A 27746-nucleotide genomic window follows, 5' to 3' on the forward strand; every position below is an offset into this window, starting at 1 on the left:
TGCCATACTATAACCAATATCATTTAGAAGAGCCCCAAGATGAAACATAAAAAATAAATAAAAAATTATGGTACTCTTATCCTCTCCCTATGCCTCATAACATTGACCCGGAATACCCGACCATTAGCCATTTTATTAACTAAATACTTTTTCCTTTGCCTTCTCCTTATCAAATTAATTTAACATTTTTATACAAACCCAATTAGATACACAAGTGTTTTATTAGAGATCTAAACTATAAAAATTTGGGCTACATGCAGAAAACACTGATGTGCAGAGAATACTTTAAAGCGCTAAAGTTATGGGATAAGATGTATGTTCTGGAAAAGATAGCACGCTGTTTAATTATGGTGAAACACAATACTGTATTACTCTTGTTGGATGTTTTGCTCACCCACTGCTTGAAGTGTATGTTTATTCTATTTAATTTAAATAAAGCCTTGGAAAAAAAATAAAAAAAAAATATAAAAATAAATAACTGTAATAAGCAGTTATGAGGTTTTAAAGTTGGCGGGTGTGGGGTGCCTTTACATAGCGGTCTATGGGAACTGTGTGTTCCCAGTAAGTGTATATTATATGATTGTGTGCGTGTATATTTATGTGTTGATATGTGTATATACGCATATTGGCACATAAATGTATATGTACGTGGTCATATACATGTATATTTACAATTTGCTGCCATTGCTGCGCGACTTACCCCCTTCGCTGCATTAGTACTCATGCCGTGTCTCTCACAGCATGAGAACGAGGCTCCCATTGGTTATAGTGTTTTCACATAATACATTTTTTTCTGTGAGGCACCTAAATAAATTATACCTTGTTGTTTTTAAAAAAAAAAAAAAAAAAAAAAAACCTAAAGAAACAATTTCTCATACATGTTATACTCTGCATCTGGTATAACAAGTCACTGGAAACACATCAAGGGAAAAGCAAATAAATGAAAATCTGCACACTTTAGTGAATAAGCACCAGAGAATGGAAGAGATACTAAAACAGTTATCTTAGTAGATACAACCCAGATTATTCCATTTAAAGGGATACTGAACCCAATTTTTTTCTTTTGGGATTCAGATAGAGCACGCAATTTTAACCAGCTTTCTAATTTACTCATATTATCAAATTGTCTTCATTCTCTTGGTATCTTTATTTGAAATGCAAGAATGTAAGTTTAGATGCCAGCCCATTTTTGGTGAACAACCTGGGTTGTTCTTGCTGATTGGTGGAGAAATTAATCCATCAATAAACAAGTGCTTTCCATGGTCTGAACCAAAAAAATAGCTTAGATGCCTTCTTTTTCAAATAAAGAAAGCAAGAGAACAAAGAAAAATTGATAATAGGAGTAAATTAGAAAGTTGCTTAAAATTGCATGCTCTATCTGAAGCACAAAAGAAAAAATTTGGGTTCAGTGTCCCTTTAAGGAATAAAGATTCTTCTAAGAACAAACAACAAAATATCCTCTTTCTTACACACCATTTCCTCGCTCTGTCTTTAGTTTCCCCTGCTGTGATGTGATATGCTGGTGTGGTCGTGTACTGGTTGGTTATTAAGGAGGGGAAGCCTATAATAGTGCTACTTCTTTTCCATCTGATTACTTAGAGGGGGTGAGACCATTAATGTAAAATAGGGGGATCTGCTTTTTTTGCAGGTGATCACCAAAGTAATAGCAATCACCTGCCCAAAGAAGAGGGAGACCCTTATCTACCCTACACATGTCACAGAGGACATAAAACTGAACTTTAGAAATAACCAGTCTACAAAGGTACCCTAGCACCCCCCCCCCCCATCTACACATTTACAAAGGGGGATAAGTAACATCTCTCATGAAACATACAAGGACCCTATTTCCAGTATAATATAGTACTACTGCTACTGAAGTAAAGTGCGCACTCTTGAGTAGGCTAAATAGATTTCACAGGAATTACATTTTCATTCTGGAACCCTGCAGTGTGTGGTATAGTACGCCTCCTATTGGTGGCGCTGTGTATGGCAGGATGGCTAAGTATATTTAGTCTGTGTTACTATAAATCTAGCCTCATCTCTGTGAATCTCTGGTCATTGATTCAGTCGTCATCTGCTCTCTATAGGGCTACAAACATTCATTATGAAACAATTTTCCCCAGCATTGCTGCAGATTCCTGGCCTGCTCAAGCTCTACACTGTTTTAGGCTTTCTTAGATATACAAACATATATATATATATATATATATACACTGCTCCAAAAAATAAAGGGAACACTAAATAACACATCCTAGATCTGAATGAATTAAATATTCTAATGAAATACTTTGTTCTTTACATAGTTGAATGTGCTGACAACAAAATCACACAAAAAACAGAATTTATGTTTACCTGATAAATTACTTTCTCCAACGGTGTGTCCGGTCCACGGCGTCATCCTTACTTGTGGGATATTCTCCTCCCCAACAGGAAATGGCAAAGAGCCCAGCAAAGCTGGTCACATGATCCCTCCTAGGCTCCGCCTTCCCCAGTCATTCGACCGACGTAAAGGAGGAATATTTGCATAGGAGAAACCATATGATACCGTGGTGACTGTAGTTAAAGAAAATAAATTATCAGACCTGATTAAAAAACCAGGGCGGGCCGTGGACCGGACACACCGTTGGAGAAAGTAATTTATCAGGTAAACATAAATTCTGTTTTCTCCAACATAGGTGTGTCCGGTCCACGGCGTCATCCTTACTTGTGGGAACCAATACCAAAGCTTTAGGACACGGATGAAGGGAGGGAGCAAATCAGGTCACCTAGATGGAAGGCACCACGGCTTGCAAAACCTTTCTCCCAAAAATAGCCTCAGAAGAAGCAAAAGTATCAAACTTGTAAAATTTAGTAAAAGTGTGCAGTGAAGACCAAGTCGCTGCCTTACATATCTGATCAACAGAAGCCTCGTTCTTGAAGGCCCATGTGGAAGCCACAGCCCTAGTGGAATGAGCTGTGATTCTGTCAGGAGGCTGCCGTCCGGCAGTCTCGTAAGCCAATCTGATGATGCTTTTAATCCAAAAAGAGAGAGAGGTAGAAGTTGCTTTTTGACCTCTCCTTTTACCAGAATAAACAACAAACAAGGAAGATGTTTGTCTAAAATCCTTTGTAGCATCTAAATAGAATTTTAGAGCACGAACAACATCCAAATTGTGCAACAAACGTTCCTTCTTTGAAACTGGATTCGGACACAAAGAAGGCACGACTATCTCCTGGTTAATGTTTTTGTTAGAAACAACTTTCGGAAGAAAACCAGGTTTAGTACGTAAAACCACCTTATCTGCATGGAACACCAGATAAGGAGGAGAACACTGCAGAGCAGATAATTCTGAAACTCTTCTAGCAGAAGAAATTGCAACCAAAAACAAAACTTTCCAAGATAATAACTTAATATCAACGGAATGTAAGGGTTCAAACGGAACCCCCTGAAGAACTGAAAGAACTAAATTGAGACTCCAAGGAGGAGTCAAAGGTTTGTAAGCAGGCTTGATTCTAACCAGAGCCTGAACAAAGGCTTGAACATCTGGCACAGCTGCCAGCTTTTTGTGAAGTAACACAGACAAGGCAGAAATCTGTCCCTTCAAGGAACTTGCAGATAATCCTTTCTCCAAACCTTCTTGAAGAAAGGATAGAATCTTAGGAATTTTTACCTTGTCCCAAGGGAATCCTTTAGATTCACACCAACAGATATATTTTTTCCATATTTTGTGGTAAATTTTTCTAGTTACAGGCTTTCTGGCCTGAACAAGAGTATCAATGACAGAATCTGAGAATCCTCGCTTTGATAAGATCAAGCGTTCAATCTCCAAGCAGTCAGTTGGAGTGAGACCAGATTCGGATGTTCGAACGGACCTTGAACAAGAAGGTCTCGTCTCAAAGGTAGCTTCCATGGTGGAGCCGATGACATATTCACCAGGTCTGCATACCAAGTCCTGCGTGGCCACGCAGGAGCTATCAAGATCACCGATGCCCTCTCCTGATTGATCCTGGCTACCAGCCTGGGGATGAGAGGAAACGGCGGGAATACATAAGCTAGTTTGAAGGTCCAAGGTGCTACTAGTGCATCTACTAGAGTCGCCTTGGGATCCCTGGATCTGGACCCGTAGCAAGGAACCTTGAAGTTCTGACGAGAGGCCATCAGATCCATGTCTGGAATGCCCCACAGTTGAGTAATTTGGGCAAAGATTTCCGGATGGAGTTCCCACTCCCCCGGATGAAATGTCTGACGACTCAGAAAATCCGCTTCCCAATTTTCCACTCCTGGGATGTGGATTGCAGACAAGTGGCAGGAGTGAGTCTCCGCCCATTGAATGATTTTGGTCACTTCTTCCATCGCCAGGGAACTCCTTGTTCCCCCCTGATGGTTGATGTACGCAACAGTTGTCATGTTGTCTGATTGAAACCGTATGAACTTGGCCTTTGCTAGCTGAGGCCAAGCCTTGAGAGCATTGAATATCGCTCTCAGTTCCAGAATATTTATCGGTAGAAGAGATTCTTCCCGAGACCAAAGACCCTGAGCTTTCAGGGGTCCCCAGACCGCGCCCCAGCCCACCAGACTGGCGTCGGTCGTGACAATGACCCACTCTGGTCTGCGGAAGCTCATCCCCTGTGACAGGTTGTCCAGGGACAGCCACCAACGGAGTGAATCTCTGGTCCTCTGATTTACTTGTATCGTCGGAGACAAGTCTGTATAGTCCCCATTCCACTGACTGAGCATGCACAGTTGTAATGGTCTTAGATGAATGCGCGCAAAAGGAACTATGTCCATTGCCGCTACCATCAAACCTATTACTTCCATGCACTGCGCTATGGAAGGAAGAGTAACAGAATGAAGTATTTGACAAGAGTTTAGAAGTTTTGTTTTTCTGGCCTCTGTCAGAAAAATCCTCATTTCTAAGGAGTCTATTATTGTTCCCAAGAAGGGAACCCTTGTTGACGGAGATAGAGAACTCTTTTCTACGTTCACTTTCCATCCGTGAGATCTGAGAAAGGCCAGGACAATGTCCGTGTGAGCCTTTGCTTGAGGAAGGGACGACGCTTGAATCAGAATGTCGTCCAAGTAAGGTACTACTGCAATGCCCCTTGGTCTTAGCACCGCTAGAAGGGACCCTAGTACCTTTGTGAAAATCCTTGGAGCAGTGGCTAATCCGAACGGAAGTGCCACAAACTGGTAATGCTTGTCCAGGAATGCGAACCTTAGGAACCGATGATGTTCCTTGTGGATAGGAATATGTAGATACGCATCCTTTAAATCCCCCGTGGTCATGAATTGACCTTCCTGGATGGAAGGAAGAATTGTTCGAATGGTTTCCATTTTGAACGATGGAACCTTGAGAAACTTGTTTAGGATCTTGAGATCTAAGATTGGTCTGAACGTTCCCTCTTTTTTGAGAACTACAAACAGATTGGAGTAGAACCCCATCCCTTGTTCTTCTAATGGAACAGGATGAATCACTCCCATTTTTAACAGGTCTTCTACACAATGCAAGAATGCCTGTTTTTTTATGTGGTCTGAAGACAATTGAGACCTGTGGAACCTCCCCCTTGGGGGAAGCCCCTTGAATTCCAGAAGATAACCTTGGGAGACTATTTCCAGCGCCCAAGGATCCAGAACATCTCTTGCCCAAGCCTGAGCGAAGAGAGAGAGTCTGCCCCCCACCAGATCCGGTCCCGGATCGGGGGCCAACATCTCATGCTGTCTTGGTAGCAGTGGCAGGTTTCTTGGCCTGCTTTCCTTTGTTCTAGCCTTGCATTGGTCTCCAGGCTGGCTTGGCTTGAGAAGTATTACCCTCCTGCTTAAAGGACGTAGCACTTGGGGCTGGTCCGTTTCTGCGAAAGGGACGAAAATTAGGTTTATTTTTGGCCTTGAAAGACCTATCCTGAGGAAGGGCGTGGCCCTTGCCCCCAGTGATATCGGAGATAATCTCTTTCAAGTCAGGTCCAAACAGCGTTTTCCCCTTGAAAGGAATGTTAAGCAATTTGTTCTTGGAAGACGCATCCGCTGACCAAGATTTTAACCAAAGCGCTCTGCGCGCCACAATAGCAAACCCAGAATTTTTCGCCGCTAACCTAGCCAATTGCAAAGTGGCGTCTAGGGTGAAAGAATTAGCCAATTTGAGAGCACGAATTCTGTCCATAATCTCCTCATAAGAAGAAGAATTATTACTGATCGCCTTTTCTAGCTCATCGAACCAGAAACACGCGGCTGTAGTGACAGGAACAATGCATGAAATTGGTTGTAGAAGGTAACCTTGCTGAACAAACATCTTTTTAAGCAAACCTTCTAATTTTTTATCCATAGGATCTTTGAAAGCACAACTATCTTCTATGGGTATAGTGGTGCGTTTGTTTAGAGTAGAAACCGCCCCCTCGACCTTGGGGACTGTCTGCCATAAGTCCTTTCTGGGGTCGACCATAGGAAACAATTTTTTAAATATGGGGGGAGGGACGAAAGGTATACCGGGCCTTTCCCATTCTTTATTTACAATGTCCGCCACCCGCTTGGGTATAGGAAAAGCTTCGGGGGGCCCCGGGACCTCTAGGAACTTGTCCATTTTACATAGTTTCTCTGGAATGACCAAATTCTCACAATCATCCAGAGTGGATAACACCTCCTTAAGCAGAGCGCGGAGATGTTCCAACTTAAATTTAAATGTAATCACATCAGGTTCAGCTTGTTGAGAAATTTTCCCTGAATCTGAAATTTCTCCCTCAGACAAAACCTCCCTGGCCCCCTCAGACTGGTGTAGGGGCCCTTCAGAACCAATATCATCAGCGTCCTCATGCTCTTCAGAATTTTCTAAAACAGAGCAGTCGCGCTTTCGCTGATAAGTGGGCATTTTGGCTAAAATGTTTTTGATAGAATTATCCATTACAGCCGTTAATTGTTGCATTGTAAGGAGTATTGGCGCGCTAGATGTACTAGGGACCTCCTGTGTGGGCAAGACTGGTGTAGACGAAGGAGGGGATGATGCAGTACCATGCTTACTCCCCTCACTTGAGGAATCATCTTGGGCATCATTTTCTCTAAATTTTGTGTCACATAAATCACATCTATTTAAATGAGAAGGAACCTTGGCTTCCCCACATTCAGAACACAGTCTATCTGGTAGTTCAGACATGTTAAACAGGCATAAACTTGATAACAAAGTACAAAAAACGTTTTAAAATAAAACCGTTACTGTCACTTTAAATTTTAAACTGAACACATTTTATTACTGCAATTGCGAAAAAGTATGAAGGAATTGTTCAAAATTCACCAAAATTTCACCACAGTGTCTTAAAGCCTTAAAAGTATTGCACACCAAATTTGGAAGCTTTAACCCTTAAAATAACGGAACCGGAGCCGTTTTTATATTTAACCCCTTTACAGTCCCTGGTATCTGCTTTGCTGAGACCCAACCAAGCCCAAAGGGGAATACGATACCAAATGACGCCTTCAGAAAGTCTTTTCTATGTATCAGAGCTCCTCACACATGCATCTGCATGTCATGCTTCTCAAAAACAAGTGCGCAATACAGGCGCGAAAATGAGACTCTGCCTATGATTAGGGAAAGCCCCTAGAGAATAAGGTGTCCAATACAGTGCCTGCCGGTTATTTTACAAAATTCCCAAGATTAAAATAATTCCTCAAGGCTATGGAGTATAAAATATGTTTATATATAAATCGATTTAGCCCAGAAAATGTCTACAGTCTTAAAAGCCCTTGTGAAGCCCTTTTTTTCTGTCTGTAATAAAAATGGCTTACCGGATCCCATAGGGAAAATGACAGCTTCCAGCATTACATCGTCTTGTTAGAATGTGTCATACCTCAAGCAGCAAAAGTCTGCTCACTGTTCCCCCAACTGAAGTTAATTCCTCTCAACAGTCCTGTGTGGAAACAGCCATCGATTTTAGTAACGGTTGCTAAAATCATTTTCCTCTTACAAACAGAAATCTTCATCTCTTTTCTGTTTCAGAGTAAATAGTACATACCAGCACTATTTTAAAATAACAAACTCTTGATTGAATAATAAAAACTACAGTTAAAAACTAAAAAACTCTAAGCCATCTCCGTGGAGATGTTGCCTGTACAACGGCAAAGAGAATGACTGGGGAAGGCGGAGCCTAGGAGGGATCATGTGACCAGCTTTGCTGGGCTCTTTGCCATTTCCTGTTGGGGAGGAGAATATCCCACAAGTAAGGATGACGCCGTGGACCGGACACACCTATGTTGGAGAAATTAAAAAATGGAAATCAAATGTTTCAACCCATGGAGTTCTGGATTTGGAGTCACACTCAAAATTAAAGTGGAAAAACACACTACAGGCTGATCCAACTTTGATGTAATGTCCTTAAAACAAGTCAAAATGAGGCTCAGTAGTGTGTGTGGCCTCCACGTGCCTGTATGACCTCTCTACAATGCCTGTGCATGCTCCTGATGAGGTGGCGCATGGTCTCCTGAGGGATCTCCTCCCAGATCTGGACTAAAGCATCTGCCAACTCCTGAACAGTCTGTGGTGCAATGTGACGTTGGTGGATGGAGCGAGACATGATGTCCCAGATGTGCTCAATTGGATTCAGGTCTGGGGAACAGGCGGGCCAGTCCATAGCATCAATGCCTTCGTCTTGCAGGAACTGCTGACACACTCCAGCCACATGAGGTCTAGCATTGTCTTGCATCAGGAGGAACCCAGGGCCAACCGCACCAGCAAATAGTCTCACAAGGGGTCTGAGGATCTCATCTCGGTACCTAATGGCAGTCAGGCTACCTCTGGCGAGCACATGGAGGATTGGAGGACTGTGCGGCCCCCCAAAGAAATGCCACCCCACACCATTACTGACCAACTGCCAAACCGGTCATGCTGGAGGATGTCGCAGGCAGCAGAACGTTTTCCACGGCATCTCCAGACTCTGTCACGTCTGTCACATGTGCTCAGTGTGAACCTGCTTTCATCTGTGAAGAGCACAGGGTGCCAGTGGCGAATTTGCCAATCTTGCAAATGCCAAACGTCCTGCACAGTGTTGGGCTGTAAGCACAACCCCCACCTGTGGATGTCGGGCCGTCATACCACCCTCATGGAGTCTGTTTCTGACCGTTTGAGCAGACACATGCACATTTGTGGCCTGCTGGAGGTCATTTTGCAGGGCTCTGGCAGTGCTCCTCCTTGCACAAAGGCGGAGGTAGCGGTCCTGCTGCTGGGTTGTTGCCCTCCTATGGCCTCCTCCATATCTCCTGATGTACTGGCCTGTCTCCTGGTAGAGCCTCCATGCTCTGGACACTACGCTGACAGACACAGCAATCCTTCTTGCCACAGCTCGCATTGATGTGCCATCCTGGATGAGCTGCACTACCTGAGCGACTTGTGTGGGTTGTAGACTCCGTCTCATGCTACCACTAGAGTGAAAGCACCGCCAGCATTCAAAAGTGACCAAAACATCAGCCAGAAAGCATAGGAACTGAGAAGTGGTCTGTGGCCACCACCTGCAGAACCACTCCTTTATTGGGGGTGTCTTGCTAATTGCCTATAATTTCCACCTGTTGTCTATCCCATTTGCACAACAGCATGTGAAATTGATTGTCACTCAGTGTTGCTTCCTAAGTTTGATTTCACAGAAGTGTGATTGACTTGGAGTTACATTTTGTTGTTTAAATGTTCCCTTTATTTTTTTGAGCAGTGTATATCAGTAATCCTTTTAATTGTTGTCTTAAAGGGACAGTGCAATGCTTCCCCTTAATTCACTTCCAGTGACTTGTTATACCAGCTGCAGAGTATATAATGTATGGGGACTTGCTTCTTTGGATTTATTTTTGTATATGAAGTAGTATCTTTTTTTAAAAAAAATAATAATATTTGAAACCAAGACCCATTCAGATGGGCTAAGCTTCCAGAGACAGCAGACATCCTTAACGTATATCTCTCTATATACACAATAGTCTACCTATCCTATCACTGCCTGTATGCACAAAACCAAGTACATGAAAACTAACATTTTAGTACTCATCTCTACCATTCCCCAATGGGAGTATAATTTCGCCTATATCTTTTTTTTTTTTTTTGCATAGCTTTTCTATAGCCATCAATTCAGCACAGAAAATGTCACCTGTTTTAAATGACAAAATAAAGTTAAAGGAGCCAATTGTTAACAATTTATTACACTGGGAACACATTAAGGGTCTTTAATGTAATCATTTGAGATTGTTATGACAGTTGTTGCCAACACATGGATAACTATATAGATATCTCATCCCAACCTTTAATATTTGTTCTTCTAATAAAATTAGAACAAACCCTTCATTTTTTTTATATAATAATCCCTGGAGCCCATATTCTATTAACAATTATTACAACCTGCCCTTATCCTCCAAAACCCTCCAAACTATCAAAGCTTATTGAAACTGATACCCCCAACACTGCTATTAACCCATATCCCCCCAGGCGCACCTTACTTGACCGTGACCCCCTACCTTTTTCTGAATTGGCTAATTACTTAAAGGGCTCGATTTATCAAGCACTTTTCCCTCCTTTGACTGCAGGTCAAGCGAACCTGCAGTCAGGATTTATCAAGCAGCAGCCATTACAGCGCTGCTTCCCTGCACGGTTCTTCACCTCTTAGCATTTAAATCTCCCTGTTCTCTTCCGACCGGGGAAATTGACAGCTCCTGCCCGCATGTGCTTGGCCTGCGCAGGCAGAGTTGCCAGCGAACGCATAGGAGCCAGAGGAGAAGTCGGGCAGAAAGGGGCAAATATGTAAGCCGTTAGCCTGTGGATGATAAATGGAGCCCAAAGTGATAGTAAAATCTCCCCTAAAAACAGATCCGGAATGTTAGTAATATTTTACATGGAGTTTAACTCAGTTGTTATGACGTTGTGCTATAACTTACTTTTTAATATATATATGAAATTCAAATTCCCTGTGCTCCGCCGCCCACTTCAAAAGTCAATTTTTCTGTTAGCTAACAGTTTGAATTGATGCCCAATCAGTGCTCTAGCTACAACAAAAGGCGCCCAATAGGGAAAGCGCTAATTGGAGAACAGTTCAAACCTTTAGCTCACAGTAAAATGTACTTTTGAAGTGGGCGATGGAGCGACAAAGGGAATTTGAATTTCATATCTACATTAAAAAGTAAGTTAGAGTGCAACTTCATTCGAATTCTAATGACTTGGGATTTTCAAAAAAAAGTTTTTGCATTGAACTTAGGTGTCTTTTGGTTTTATTCCCTATGACATTCACTATTAGCACTTTAGTCCAAATGTATTAAAGCAACATGAAGCCTGAATGTCAATTTACTTCAAATTTACTTTGTACCCTTGGTCAAGGGCATGCCTAGGTAGGTAGTAGGGTGCACGTGTCTCGTGCACTCTATGACAGAAGTACTACAAGAATGCTTTAAACAATATTATACATTGTTCACACACAACTACCATCTAGTGGCATCTAGCTAACATTTTTTTAATGTGCAAATTCTTTAAGTTTCATTTTGACTTTACTGTCCCTTTAATAAAAAGGTTCACATATCTTAAGTCCCTTTGAAATTTGTTATATAACAAAAACAAGGGACATGAAACCCACAATTTTTCTTTCATAAAACCACTATTTTTTTCATTCATGATTATCAAATTTGCAAATGAGATAGATTTACAAAACAACCAATCAGCAGCTAGCACCCAGTAATGCATTGCTGCTGAGCCTACCTATGTATGCCTTTCAACAAAGGATACAAATTACGCAAATCAGTTAACAGAAGTAAATAGTTGTTTAAAATTGCATGCTCTATCTGAATCATGGGTTTCATGTGTGTTGTTTTTGTTATATACCACATTTCAAATGGATTTAAAAGCTATATGTTAACTTTTTTTATTAAAGGGACAGAAAATCAAAATGAAACAAATAGATTTGATACCGCATAAGATTTTAACAACTTTCAAACGGCTAGATTACGAGTTTTGCGGTATGAGTGAAAAAGCAGCGTTAAGGCTCTTTTTCACTATCGCTGGTATTACAAGTCTTGCAGGTATAGCTGCACCGCACACTTTTTTGGCCGGAACGCAACATAACTACCGCAGCTTTCCAAAATTCCTTTTTCAATGGGACTTCCATAGCGCCGGTATTACCAGTTTCCCTGGGAGGCCAAAAAGTGAGCGGTACACCCTAAAACTACAAGATCCATACCATAAACTGAAAGTCAGTAGTTATGGGTTTTATGTTACAACGCCGTAACATAAAACTCATAACTAAAGTGCTAAAAAGTACACTAACACCCATAAACTACCTATTAACCCCTAAACCGAGGCCCTCCCGCATCGCAAACACTAAAATAAAATTATTGACCCCTAATCTGCCTCTCCGGACATCGCCGCCACTATAATAGACATATTAACCCCTAAACCGCCGCGCTCCTGCATCACAAACACTAGTTAACTATTATTAACCCCTAATCTGCTGTCCCTAACATCGCCGCAACCTACATTACTGTTATTAACCCCTAATCTGCTGTCCCTAACATCGCTGCCACTATACTAAAGTTATAAACCCCTAAACCTAACCCTAAGTCTTACTCTAACCCTAAGGTAACCCTAACCCTAACACCCACTAACTTTAATATAATTAAAATAAATTTAAATAAAAATTTCAATTAATACCTAAATAATTCCTATTTAAAACTAAATACTTACCTATAAAATAAACCCTAAGCTAGCTACAATATAACTAATAGTTACATTGTATCTAGCTTATGTTTTATTTTTATTTCACAGGTAAGTTTGTATTTATTTTAACTAGGTAGAATAGTTAGTAAATAGTTATTAACTATTTACTAACTACCTAGCTAAAATAAATACAAATTTACCTGTAAAATAAAACCTAACCTGAGTTACACTAACACCTAACATTACACTACAATTAAATAAATTACATTTATTAAATACAATTAACTAAATTACAAAAACAAACAAACACTAAATTACACAAAATAAAAAATAAATGATCGAATATTGAAACTAATTACACCTAATCTAATAGCCCTATCAAAATAAAAAAGCCCCCCCAAAATAGAAAACCCCTAGCCTACAATAAACTACCAATGGCCCTTAAAAGGGCCTTTTGCGGGACATTGCTTTAAAGAAATCAGCTCTTTTACCTGTAAAAAAAAAATTACAAACACCCCCCAAAAGTAAAACCCACCACCCACACAACCAAACCCCCCAAATAAAAACCTACCTAAAAAACCTAAGCTCCCCATTGCCCTGAAAATAGCATTTGGATGGCCATTGCCCTTAAAAGGGCATTTAGCTCTTTTTTCAGCCCAAACCCTAAGCTAAAAATAAAACCCACCCAATAAACCCTTAAAAAAACCTAACACGAGCCTGCTTCAGAAATGGACGCAAGCTGAAAGAGCTCCGGTGTGAGGCCGGTTTTATCAAACTTTTAACGGCTTAGGAACATCTATCTATAAGTGCCTATTAGCCACAGAACACCTGCTGACATCATTGATCGAGTAATAGAAGTTTTAAACTCCAGCCAGCACCGTAGAAGATCAGCACCTCTATCACAGCGCGGCCGACCACGCGGTCCGACACAATCACCCGGAGGCCACTACATTCTCAAACCGCAGGCCTGCTCGGCTGACTATCCATCATCTCACCCCACCGGAATACAGGAGACTGTGAGCAGACATCGAGCCGATACGTGACCGCAAAATCCAACGGCTACATACGCCGCAGTGAGTAAATCTTTCAGAGCTTCTACACAAGGCCACACATACAGAGCCGCTACATAAAGGGGAATGAAACCCTGTGACAATATATATAGATGAATCTGCCACACACCATATGTTAGCACAAACTAAGACACTGTGAATAACTCAAGGATAATGGACAGTTATAACCGCCAGAACTAGGCCACGAGGATATCTAGATAACAGTTGCAAAAATCCTCTTCATCTCAATCCTCTCCATTTTTACCAGGAGTGATTAATCCCCTCTCAACGGGCAGCAACCTAGCTCACTACCCGGCACTAGCCTGACTCTGATAGTTCCATCTAAACCTGGTTTAACATTGCTTCTTCATGGCTACTAGGAAAGGGCCCAGAACTGAAAAAACATTAAAGGGAACTGGGGCAGCTACACCTAAAGTTCACTCTTTCTTTAAGGCAATGGATAACCCCACTGCACATACTCCCTCTTCTCCTTCAAAATCTCCCCCTGCACAGACAGAGTCGGACATAACATTGGAAGAAGACAATATTCTTACTAAGGCAGACATACTATCTCTCCCCTCAAAAGAAGATTTCTCCAACTTCATAACACAAGTTAGCTCAATGATTAAATCAAGCCTCACTGAGGTTAAAAAAGAAATTAGCGAAATAGGCAATAGAATTGCAAATCTGGAAGAAAGCCTAGAAAGCACAGACAGGCTACTTGATCAACAAATCCAACATTCAACATGCAACTCCAATATAATTCAGCAACTACAGGACCAGGTTGAGGACCTGGATAATAGAGGCAGACGCCACAATATCAGGATACGGGGAGTCCCTGAATCTATTAAAGCTGCAGACCTGCTGCCCTTTCTCCAGAAACTGTTTAATGAGCTTATGGGAAACAAACATCAGGAGGCCGGGGGAAAGGAATACCTGCTAGACCGTTTTCATCGTGCCTTAAGACCCCTGCCCAAAGACCCCGCACCCCCGCGGGACATTATACTGAAATTCACTAACTACAAAGACAAAGAGGATATCCTATCTGCAGCAAGACAACGAGCACCTATTACTTTTGAAGGATATGCTTTACAATTTTTTGCAGACCTGAGTCAAATGACTTTAACAAAGAGGAGGGAGGCTAAACCTCTGACACTGCTTTTGAGAGAACAAAAAATACCATACCGTTGGGGCTTCCCCTTCTGTCTCAGAGTAGTAAAGGACAATGTTACTGCTATCTACAGAAGCCCCGAAGATCTGGAATCATTCTGCTCCCAACTGGGCATTCGGCCCCCTACTCTCCCCTCCATATCCGACATGCCTCCCCCACTTAAAGATCAGCGAACAAGACGACAAGATTGGACTCAGGTCTCACGCCACAAACGAAACAGAACACAGCCCAAAGAACCATCCTCAAACCCGGATTGATCCCCTTGAAAATCATTGAACTAATGCAAAGAATATACGGTTATGCTTTTTGTTTTTCGTTAGCCATACTGTACATACCTAGAATAAGCAACTGGTTCCTAGCCATCTAGACTTATAGCAGTAACTTTAGACCCCCAGTTTTAATGTCCCCCCACTTAGTCCCTACATATGGTTATTAATGTCCGTTGATTATCTCAGCTGTCAAAAGTGGGATTAACCTCCCATATGGCCTGTTACAATTGCTGCCCATATTCCTAGATGACCTACCAGAATTCACGTTCCTATAAATAATGTGATTAGATATCCGGCCTGCTACCAAACGTAGTAGCAGCCACTTTTCCCCCCCACTCTATATATGAGTACTCCTGTTAGAATACTCATGCATTGTTTGTTTAATTTTTGGTGTTTTCATATTGATGTTCAGTCTACAACTGGATTATTAATTATTGTGTTTTCTCCTTTTAGACTTTTATCTGTCCTCTGTTTCCCCCTTTTCTTCCCTACTCTTACTCTGTCCAATTGGTCTGGATGGGGCGGTACGCTTCGAAAGGAATTGCGGCTTCAGGTAAGAACTACCCTTCTTATTCCCCTTAGCAAACCCGTTAGCACCCACCTGCATACACTTAGGTTACACATCTTAAACTGCCAATTACCCAGAACATCATGGCGCCTCCATTAGTCTCAATAGTTACACAGAACGTTAAAGGGCTCAACTCTCCCACCAAACGCTCCGTAGCACTGGCGTGGTTCAAAAAAATAAAAGCAGACATAGTCTTTGTCCAGGAGACCCACTTCCCTAAGGACTCCCCCCCTCTATTCTCTAACAAAGAATACCCTGTGGGATACTTTTCCCATAACACTAGGAAAACAGGAGGGGTGGGGATTCTGTTCCATAGACATTTACCATTCCAACTACTAGAAACTGTCTCTGACCCGGGAGGTAGGTGGATAATAGTGACTGGCTTACTATTTAACAGGCCGTTAACATTGACTAACGTTTATGTTCCTAACACAAAACAGTCCAAATTCCTGAAAACACTCAAACGTCATATTCTCTCTCACCTGAAGGGACCTCTTGTCATGGCAGGGGACTTTAACTTAGCATTTGACCCCACCTTGGACTGTTCGACAGGACGCAGCAGTGTTCCCCCTAAAACACTCACTGACACAATGTCCCTCACGCAAGCCCTGACTTTACTTGACACATGGAGACTGAAACACCCTTCCCAACGCACCTACACCTTCTACTCAAACCCACACAGAAACTACTCCCGCATAGACTATGTTTTAGCTGATCAATCTATATATGGTCAAATTCAGAATGCAGAAATTACCCCAACTAGTTGGTCAGATCACGCTATGGTATCAATAACCCTTGAATGGTCAGAAACCCCTCTATCCCCCTTTGTTTGGAAGCTAGACGAAGCGTTGCTAAAAAATAAAATACTCTCCAAACACATAGCAGATACCGTTGAGGAATACTTTAGAATTAATAACACAAATGACATCTCCCCCCACTCACTTTGGGAAGCACATAAATCGGTCCTGCGTGGAGAACTGATCAAACATAAAGCCTTACAGACAAAACACTTTAGAACTCAAATTTCGACTATTCTGCATTCCATTCGCACTCTAGAGAAACAACACCAAGAAACACCCGCTGACCTCTCCCTTTCCGACCTCCTGAGGCAACACAGGAATGACTTAAATAGATTACTCTACAAGGAAGCCCAAACTAGGGCGATATATCTCAAAAAGACATCCCTGGCTAGGTCTAATAAGATAGGCCCCTCTCTTGCTAGAGTCCTTAGGGAGCGTAGGCTAAACACGCATATTCATAAGATAGTGAATACTGCGGGGCACAGTTTAGTAAGTAGCCCCTCAATAGTTGAGGAGTTTAAAAACTTCTATAGCAGTCTCTATAACCTACAGACCCCCCCAGCAACTGCAACGCCCTTAGCCACAGAACAGTACATACAAGATGCCTCTCTTCCTAGCATCCCTAAAGAATTATCAGAACTCCTAGACAGCCCCATTACTCCTCAGGAAGTAACAACAGCCATAAATTCCCTCCCCTTACATAAAAGCCCAGGTCCAGACGGGTTCTCAAATGCCTACTATAAACAATATAAAAACCTACTCATCCCCCACTTAACAACTCTATTTCAGTCCATAGATAAGGGAACAACATGGTCAGAGGGCTCCCTTGAGGCATACATATCAGTTATCCCTAAGCCAGATAAGGACACCACTCAGGTGGGCAACTATAGACCAATATCTTTACTTAATACAGATATTAAGCTTTACTCAAAAATATTAGCGTCCAGAATGAATAAAATCTTGCCACAGGTCATTCACACCGACCAATCTGGCTTTATCCCAAAAAGAGAGGCAAGGGACAACACCACAAGGGTCTTACACCTAATTGAACAGTCCGGCCGGTCAAAAATACCCACCATCCTGATCTCAACTGATGCTGAGAAAGCATTTGACCGGCTGGACTGGGCCTTCTTGAGGCTTTGCCTGACTACTATTGGGATAGGACCCATGATGCTTCGGAGGATCTTTAGCCTCTACTCCTGCCCGACCGCCAAGGTCAGGGCAAATAACACACTCTCTGACAGCTTTAGAATCCAGAATGGCACGAGACAGGGGTGTCCCCTGTCTCCCCTACTGTTTGCCGTATCCATTGAGATACTAGCGGCCCACATTCGGAGAAACCCACATATCACAGGCCCACAGCTAGGTCCCAACACGTATAAGCTCACTCTTTATGCTGACGATGTTCTCACCTTCTTAACACATCCACACAAGTCCCTGCCACACTTATTGACAGAATTTAAGAGATTTAGTTCCCACTCTAACTTCTCCATCAATGCTAGAAAATCTGAAATCCTTAATATTAACCTGCCAAAAGAAAGCTTTGAGAACCTCAAAACCCTTTGCTCATACACCCTACTTCAGGATAAACTCAAATACCTTGGAATTTATTTGGCCCCCTCTGTTAACAAATTGTTTAAACTCAATTACATACCACTATTATATAAACTCAGGAAAGATTTTGACTCCTGGCAGGAGAAACCCCTGTCTTGGTGGGGAAGAATCCAGGCAGTTAAAATGACCACCTTGCCCCAAATCCTGTATCTTCTTCAGGCTGCACCAATCCAACTGCCATTGTATTTCCTGACCAAATTACAATCCATGATAAATTCTTTTATCTGGGGAAAGGTAAAACCCCGTATTAGTAAAAAGATCTTGATGAAACCCCTGCGCAAGGGAGGCCTGGGGGTACCACTAATATCACATTATTATAAAGCTGTAGTCCTACAAAAAATCCTAGAGTGGCATGACATCACACATACAAAAGCATGGTCCTCCATAGATTCCTTCCTGTTGCGCTCACCCACTTTAGGACCATTGTGTTGGATTAAACAAGCATGTAGACCCACACTAGCTAGAACCTCCCCCCTCTACGCTCACTACTTCCGTACATGGGATAACATCAGACTTAAGACTAAAGGTCTCACGACATACATCTCACCAATGACACCAATTCCGATAAATGCGGAATTCCACGGGGGCTTATCCTGAACGAAGCGTACTCCCCTGACACTGGCCCAACTATACCGTTCACTTACCTGACCGAGGGAGGAAAATTGAAACTCAGATCGCAGCTTGTAGAACTAGTCGGTGGAACTTTCTCCCGATGGCTAAAATATGCTCAAATTACACATTTACTAGGCTCATCACCCCATAAACAGGATTTACTGAGGGATCTGACGAAATTTGAAAGACTCTGTCTAGAGGGAGTGACGCCTAGAGGTTCACTGTCTATTACTAAAAGACTGTTAGATGACACCCTTACCCTACCCCCATCCTCATATATTACTAACTGGCAAACTGATTTAGGAATCTCTATACCCAAAGAGCAATGGGATAACATATGTTATAACTCCGCCAAGTCCTCCTCCTCCCCCAGAATTTTGGAGCTTAACCACAAAGTCCTGTTTAGATGGTACCTTACCCCTGACAGGCTTAAACGAATATATCCTCAATCTAATGCCACATGCTGGAGAGGTTGCGGATCTCCGGGCACAATGGCCCATATCTGGTGGCACTGCCCGAAACTACTCCCATTTTGGGGAGACATTACTCAAAATTTGAAAACTATCATGGGAGAACAATTTGAACTGCCCCCAACCACAGCCCTTCTAAACTACAAACCACAGAAAATATGTAAAATAAAATGGAAACTCCTACAATATAGCTTAAACGGAGCCAAACTACTTATTGCGCGCAGGTGGAAATCTGCCCAGATCCCAACTCGACAGGAATGGCTACATAGCACATCAGAACTACTAGAAATTGAGGAATATGCATACTTTAAGACTGGTGGTCTTGACTTTTACCATAACATACAATTTTACTGGCAGACCCTCCTGCGCGCACAGATAGCTTAACAGACTCTACAGCCTTGGGGTGGGCCGCCCCGTCTGGATCAACCCTCCACTTTATCAAATTATTTAGCCTTCCCTTTCTTCTATTCTTCTCCGCCCTTTCCCCTTTCTATGTCCCCATTTCTCCTCTTGTTCCTCTTTCTTTTCTCTTTTTCTTTTTCCTTAATGTCTTAGTCTGTATAGACACATGTTTTTTGAAATGTCATGGTTTTCATGCAATTTATGTTTGTGAGGATTGCACCTTGTACGAGAGGATACCGGATGGAGAAGTAAAAGTTATATCGAACTGTTGAAAAGTCAGGTAATGAGTGATATGTACCATCCCTAACTTAAAAGATCAACCCCCTCTCAACACCGTACCTGCTAATATTACCTGACCCTTGGGAAACTTCCCTGACCACTAATTTCATCAAAGACTCTCTCCCAATGGACAATGCCCCCCCCCCAACCGTCTGTGTAATACAGTTCACTAATACGATTTATCTGAGTATCTATATGTACAACATTATGGTTATTTTCACTGTAAGTGTAATCTTTTCTTACTCAATAAAATGTTTAAAAAAAACAAAAAAAAAAAAAAACCTAACACTACCCCCCAAGATCCACTTACAGTTTTTGAAGACCCAACATCCATCCTCAACAAAGCGGCAGAAGTCCTTAGCGAAGCCGGCAGAAGTCTTTATCCAGACGGCATCCTCTACTTCCGACGGCTCTTCTCGAATGAAGGTTCCTTTAAGTGACGTCATCCAAGATGGCGTCCCTTGAATTCCGATTGGCTGATTCTATCAGCCAATCGTAATTAAAGGTGAAAAAATCCTATTGGCTGATACAATCAGCCAATAGGATTTTTTCACCTTTAATTCCTATTGGCTGATAGAATTCTATCAGCCAATCGGAATTCAAGGGACGCCATCTTGGATCACGTCACTTAAAGGAACCTTCAATCTAGAAGAGCTGTCGGAAGAAGAGGATGCTCCACGCCGGATGTCTTTATGATGGAGCCGCTCCGCGGGCTATTAGATTAGGTGTAATTAGTTTAAATATTTGATCATTTATTTTTTATTTTGTGTAATTTAGTGTGGTTTTTTTGTAATTTAGTTAATTGTATTTAATAAATGTAATTTATTTAATTGTAGTGTAATGTTAGGTGTTAGTGTAACTCAGGTTAGGTTTTATTTTATAGGTAAATTTGTATTTATTTTAACTAGGTAGCTAGTAAATAGTTAATAACTATTTTTTAGATTTATTTTAATTACATTAAAGTTAGTGGGTGTTAGGGTTACGTTAGGGTTAGACAGGGTTTAATAACTTTATTATAGTGGAGGCGACATTGGGGGCGGAAGATTAGGGGTTAATAATTGTAGGTAGGTGGCGGCAATGTCGGGGGCGGCAGATTAGGGGTTAATAACTGTAATGTAGGTGGCAGCGTCATTGGGGCGGCAGATTAGGGGTTAATAAGTATGTAGGTGGAGGCGATGTCGGGGCGGCAGATTAGCGGTGTTTAGTCTCAGGGTTTATGTTAGGGTGTTAGGTGTAAACATAACTTTTCTTTCCCCATAGGAATCAATGGGGCTGCGTTACGGAGCTTTACGCTCCTTTATTGCAGGTGTTAGGCTTTTTTGTCTATGTCTATGGGGAAATCGTGCACGAGCACGTAAAACCAGCTCAAAGCAGCGCTGGTATTGGAGTGCGGTATGGAGCTCAATTTTGCTCTACGCTCACTTATTGCCTGCTAACGCCGAGTTTTTGCAAACCTGTAATAGCAGCGCTGTAGGGAGGTGAGCGGTGACAATAACTTGCAAGTTAGCACCGAGCAGCTCTTACTGCAAAACTCGTAATCTAGCCGAAATTTACTTATATCATCAATTTTGATTTGTTCTCTTGGTATTCTTTGCATGCCCTATCTGAATCATTAACGTTTATTTTTGACTAGACCTTTGAAAACAGTGCTGCTATATAATGCTACAAAGACTCTTATTTGAACTTAGAATGAACAGTAGAATATTTTTTGGCAAATTTAAAGGGTTATCCAATTTCCCTCCCCCTGTATCATGTGACAGCAATCAGCCTATAACAAAATGCATACACCTATACACTGTGCACTTTTCCACATGCTCAGTAAAGTGTGCATGTAAAAATAGTGTGCATGTTTTGGCAATGGAAGTATATTTAAAAGGTTGTTTTAAATTGCATGCTTTATTTGAATCATAAAAAATTAATTTTGACTTAAGTGGCTGTGAAGTGAGTGAGTTCAAGTAATTGAAGTGAGTGTGTGAGTGCACGTGTTGTCAGTGACTGTGAATAATTAGTGTGTAACCAACAAGACATAAAAAAATGTTCTTTTATAACATCACCAATTGATTGCATATTGAAAAATATCACTAAAGCAAACAATATATTCCCCCAAATTATCCTAAGGGTATGTAATGCACATTTTTCTGGCGTAAATGGCAAATGGCCTTTCATAAACCTTAAGACATTATTTAACTAGAAGGTACCTTGGCATATGCTTTAGGACAACTCTCCAAAATGCAACCAAATAATGCAAATTACTTCATTTTATTCAGAAAAGTTGTCATGCTGATTTCATTTTCATTATTATTATTATTAAGCAAGGGCATTTTGTTCCTGTTTTGCTAGATGATGAGTCACTTTCTAAGGAAATTATTATACTGGATTTCCTTACATGTCCCTGGTGAGTACCTTGCCATCAAGAACACAGCAAATTGGGATGTGTCTATGCTATGTGAGCAGAGCGCCATATGTGAATAGCAAACAGGAGAGCAGTGTGTTCCCTCTTTATGAGGAGAGAGCGCATTCCTGGGATTTAGTGAGCCCTTGGATTCTAGTGGTTCTGCCACTACAAATGTTTTTCATTGATGGCAGAAATAGAAAGAATGTTTATTCATTAAATATGACCGCTCATTATTTTTCTGGTCAAATCATTCTTAATGATTCAATTGTGTTTTTCTATGTAATTGTACCCAAAAGAAGCATGTTTTAAAGTATCTATTTTCTCTCTCAGATTTAATTACAGTTGTTAGCAAAAATGTATCCTCATTATATGATGGTTAGTTATTTACCTTACTTAAAGGGACAGTCTAGGCCAAAATAAACTTTCATGATTCAGATAGAGCATGTAATTTTAAACAATTTTCCAATTTACTTTTATCACCAATTTTGCTTTGTTCTCTTGGTATTCTTAGTTGAAAGATTAATCTAGGAGGTTCATATGCTAATTTCTTAGACCTTGAAGGCCACCTCTTTTCAGAATGCATTTGAACAGTTTTTCACCACTAGAGGGTGTTAGTTCACGTATTTCATATAGATAACACTGTGCTCGTGCACGTGAAGTTATCTGGGAGCAGGCAGTGATTGGCTAAACTGCAAGTCTGTCAAAAGAACTGAAATAAAGGGGCAGTTTGCAGAGGCTTAGATACAAGATAATCACAGAGGTTAAAAGTATATTATTATAACTGTGTTGGTTATGCAAAACTGGGGAATGGGTAATAAAGGGATTATCTATCTTTTAAAACAATAAAAATTCTGGTGTAGACTGTCCCTTTTAAAGGGGCATGAAACCCATTTTTTTTCATGATCCAGATAAAGTGCATACAATGTTAAACTATTTTACAATTTACTTCTAGCATCCAATTAGCTTCATTCCTTAAGTATCCTTTGTTGAAAGAGCAAAAATGCACTACTGGGAGCTAGCTAATCAACAATGATGAGTTAATGACAAGAGGCATATTTGTGCAGCCACCAATCACCAGCCAGCTCCCAGTAATGCATTGCTGCTCCTGACCCTACCTAAGTATGCTTTTCAACAAAGGATACCAAGAGAATAAAACTAATTTGATAATATAAGTCAACTGGAAAGTTGTTTAAAATTGTATGTTCTATATGAATCATGGCAGAACATTTGGTTTTGTGTCTCTTTAACAAGCAATCCAGAAGTATGACTGGACCACGGAATAAATAAAAAATATTGTTTTTTTTCTGGGGAAAAAAGCTTATTCATTTAGCTAAAACATCTAAAACAAGGAAATACAGCAAGAAAGACTTGTAATGTTCCTTGTCTGCTAGACTGTGCAGAGTAGCCAGAAATGGTACAAGTTCCTTGGTACAACCCAAAATCCCCTAGGGGATTTACCCATGGAATATTATCACTATAGGGCAAGCCTTAAAAAAGTGTAAGGTAGCCTGGCCAGATGTCACCTGTTGGGTACTCGCAGTAACAAGTATCCTGTATAGTAGAGGGGTCAAATTTCCTTTTTTTTTTTTTTGGTTCAGCTTTATTGAAAATGAAAGAAAAAGTTACATTGTATTGTAACCAATACAGAACAAATTAAAATAAACAAACAAACGTTGACCTGCTAAGATGCTTATAGACAAATGTGCCTTAAGCAAACAGTTAACAAAATGAGCAATACACTTCCAATAACATTAGAATTTCCTAAGAGGCTATTCTGAAGTAGGCTTTTGCTGAGCCCATAGGTATTATACACACTCCAGTTAAAGATGGGGCATCTAACCACTATTGTACAATTAGTTTCCCAATAGCTCTGCATAATACAGTAAGTTCCTATAGTTTGATGATGGTGAAAATGATATTCTTCCAATTCCAAGACATCTGAAACCTTATTTTGCCACATAGTTACCATAGGAGCCTCTTTACATTTCCAACTGAGGGGTCAAAACTGTACATAACTACAAATACTTAAGCTATTGTACTAATTATCTGCAAATAGATAGAAACAGAACTGCACCAGGTATTAACAAGCGAAAGAGATAACCCAAAGAGTTCTGGGAGGATTCCATTTAGCCCAGACAGCCGTAGAGCATTAGTACCAGAAGACGTCAACCAAAAGGTGTGAAGGATAAACCTATCCACTTGCATATAAACGGAAATCAAGTGTCTATTCTAAACTAGGCAAACAAATTGGTGTGGTCTACTTTACTAATGTGCATCCGTATAAAGTTATATTCAGATTACTGCTATATTGAGTAATTCTAAGAGAATCTTGTTTTGCAAATAAAGAGGAAAATGTGCCACCATGTGGTTAAATTTGAGTATTGCTAAGTGTGTTTCAAACCCAATAACAATGTTCAATACCTAAATATACCCTTTACGATTTGCAGCATCACTTGATAAAAAATAAATACTGTTAACTTTAGGGTAACAAGTATTAGAAAAAAATAAGCTGCTGACTATTTGCTACAAACTTCTTATTAAAAGATGCTGCTTTTCTCAATATGAGCAACAGCTTAAAAAACTGCACAATGCAATCTAGTCTATGGAAAACATATGTAATGTTCAGCTTATTTTTGGAGGTTCCAAAACTGTTGATTAATTTGATATTTAAGTCAAAATGAGAGAGATGTATGATAAGAATGTTTACTATTGCTGCAAGCTCAGACTATTGAAATGGGTTGTAGTTTCAATGAGCAAAAAGTTATTTCCTGTAACAAAATAAACATAAAGGCACAATGATATACATTTTGCAGCTGTTATAGAAAGTCATTGAAAATCAGTTTTACAGCAGTGTAACCAGGGGTGTAATTAGACCTTACCGGGCCACAGGGCAAAGGTTGCAAGTGGCTCCTTGTTTCTACAGCTCCCTTTTTGGATTTTTGCAATACACAGAAGCTGAGCCAGCTCCCAATTACGTAAACGCTGCTTCTCTGTTACTTTGGTAAATCTGTGACCGAGGATATGCAGTTGTGCAGCCGTCCTGTACAAATATGGTGGAAGTTTTTTTGCACAACAACACTGTAGTCAATAGCTGAAACATACTATCCATATATTTAAAAATAAATCCCTTAAAGGGATATGAAACCCAATTTAGTTTTTTCGTGATTCAGATAGAGAATGCAATTTTAGCAACTTTATAATTTACTCCTATCAATTTTTCTTCGTTCTCTTGGTATCTTTATTTAGAAAAGCAGGAATATAAGCTTAGGAGCGGGCCTATTTGTGGTTCAGCACCCTGGGTAGCGCATGCTGATCGGTGACTACCCAGGTGCTGAACCAAAAATGGGCAGCTCCTAAGCCTATATTCCTGCTTTTTAAATAAAGATACTAAGAGAATGAAGCTTTAATAATAGGAGTAAATTAGAAATTTGCTTAAAATTGCATGCTCTATCTGAATCATGAAAAAAAAATAGTGTTTCATTTCCTTTTAAGGGATTTTTTTATATAAATGTATATTATGTTTCAGCTATTAAGCCTAACAATTTAGGTTTCATATCCCTTTAAATGCCCTTTTAAGCAGTCAACAATTTCTGAGACTCCATCTTCTAACTGCTTTATCCATGACGCACTGGTTAGGTTAGAAACAATACTCTGTCAGTGTTAGCTAAAGGGACACAAGTATTTTTTTTAATATCAACAGTATATCTGTAAACAAAACAAATAGTTTAAAACATTTACAACAGTAATTTTGCTAGCAACGTTTTCAATGTTTTACAATTACCCTTTGAAAAGCCTCTTAAATATGTTCATCTTATCGCTATTGCTGTGGTTGGTTAGGGCAAGATATAAGTTATCCCCTGCACATATCAAGTAATCACTGTGTATCATGTTGGAGCTTGATGCCCCTGTTTCCGCATGAGCCTTCAGGCTCGCCAGAAACAGAAATTATGAAGCAGCGGTCTAAAGACCGCTGCTCCATAACTTGTCCGCCTGCTCTGAGGTCGCGGACATCAATCCGCCCAATCCTATATGATCAGGCTGATTGACACCCCCTGCTAGCAGCTGTTTGGCCGCGAATCTGCAGGGGGCAGTATTGCCAAGTAGTTTACTAGAAATGATTGTGCAATGATAAATGCCGACAGTGTACGCTGTCGGCATTTATCGATGCGCGGCGGACATGATACGCTACATAGTATCATGTCGGCTCGCACATTAATAAATTGGCCCCATAGAGTTTTGACGTATGCATGACATATTCCATACTTTCTGGTGGCAGTGGGAAAACACAATTTTCACAGATAACAGAAGGCATATTGAATATAATAGCGACATGTTTTTTTACGTACTAAACATAATTAAACATTTTATGGGGAATTACATTTTTTATTTAATATCTATTCTGCTTGCAATCAAATGTAAAATTAAAGTGTTTTTATGCTGCACTATATTTGTGGCCTATTTTTATACTATTCTGTACAAAATCATAAACATGAATTCTGAAATCATTTATTTCAAAAGATAATGTTATTTAAAATATATCCTAATACCGCATACTTATTTTATATACATTATACAAGTGAGAAAGAGTTTTGCACACTGATTTTAGTGGTTACATTGCAGCTGAACCCGGGTGGTCACGCCTATGTGTGTATAATAGGCGATATAGATACAATAAGTAACATTTGTCTGTTGTTAACATACGCTCCAATAAAAGCAACTAAGTAAGAAAGAATTACCGGTACTTACTCCCTTCCCACGTACAATGTAAGAGATTTAAAGCTCCCTCGACCCTCTTCCAGTGCTGAAGGTGAAAGAAAGCGTACGCTATTGCTTCACTGTCCCCTCTTTTCAGAATGTGTTCAGGGGGCAGTATTAAACTTTTCATTTCTAGTAGATACTGCAACAGATTAAAAAAACACATATTATTTATATTAATCTTTTTTATCATCAAAAATGTTTTGTGTTTATGTGTTTATAACAGTTTATTTAACTTTTTTATATAAAGTATGTTGGAGAACTTTTATCATTAACCCTTTCAATACAAAAACAAAGTAAGAAATCTATCTATCTCTATCCATATTTGTCTGTTGTGGTCACATATATGATAAGCCTCTATTGAATGTCACTAGTGGAGATGAAATGTCTGGTAAGTGTTTTCTACTTACATTTGTTTTCATTAACCAATATATATGTAATCTTTACAGGATTGCATCGATCATATTAAAGGGAAGTTAAATAGTCTGTTTCATTGTTGTAATAAAAAAGCACTAAGCAGTGGGTGATACTTAAAAGAAATCATTGCAATATGTATTATTCATAATTTTAAATGGATTTAACCGTTTCTTACTTTTCTGTACAGTGTCCTTTAATTCCTGTCACAGCCCTACAAGGAGGCTTGGCATTTGCAGGAAGGTTTATGTTAGCCCAAAGTCATAAAACTTCTAGAGTAACATGAGATGGTTTACTATAAAATAAAAAAACTAGATAA

General features: G+C 40.3%; 1 protein-coding gene across 3 annotated transcripts in view; it reads right to left on the bottom strand.

Annotated features, from left to right (window-relative positions):
* Nucleotides 1-27746, bottom strand: part of ST7 (suppression of tumorigenicity 7) — a 489358-nt gene that overhangs the window by 22782 nt on the left and 438830 nt on the right. For 2 of the 3 annotated variants that reach the window (XM_053716686.1, XM_053716688.1), the window contains exon 12: nt 27005-27155. In XM_053716686.1, the coding sequence (XP_053572661.1) occupies nt 27005-27155 (151 nt within the window). The remainder of the gene's footprint in view (nt 1-27004; nt 27156-27746) is intronic. The other variant, XM_053716687.1, reaches the window with a different exon arrangement.

This window comes from Bombina bombina, chromosome 6 (genome assembly GCF_027579735.1).
Source record: "Bombina bombina isolate aBomBom1 chromosome 6, aBomBom1.pri, whole genome shotgun sequence".
Lineage (NCBI taxonomy): Eukaryota > Metazoa > Chordata > Amphibia > Anura > Bombinatoridae > Bombina > Bombina bombina.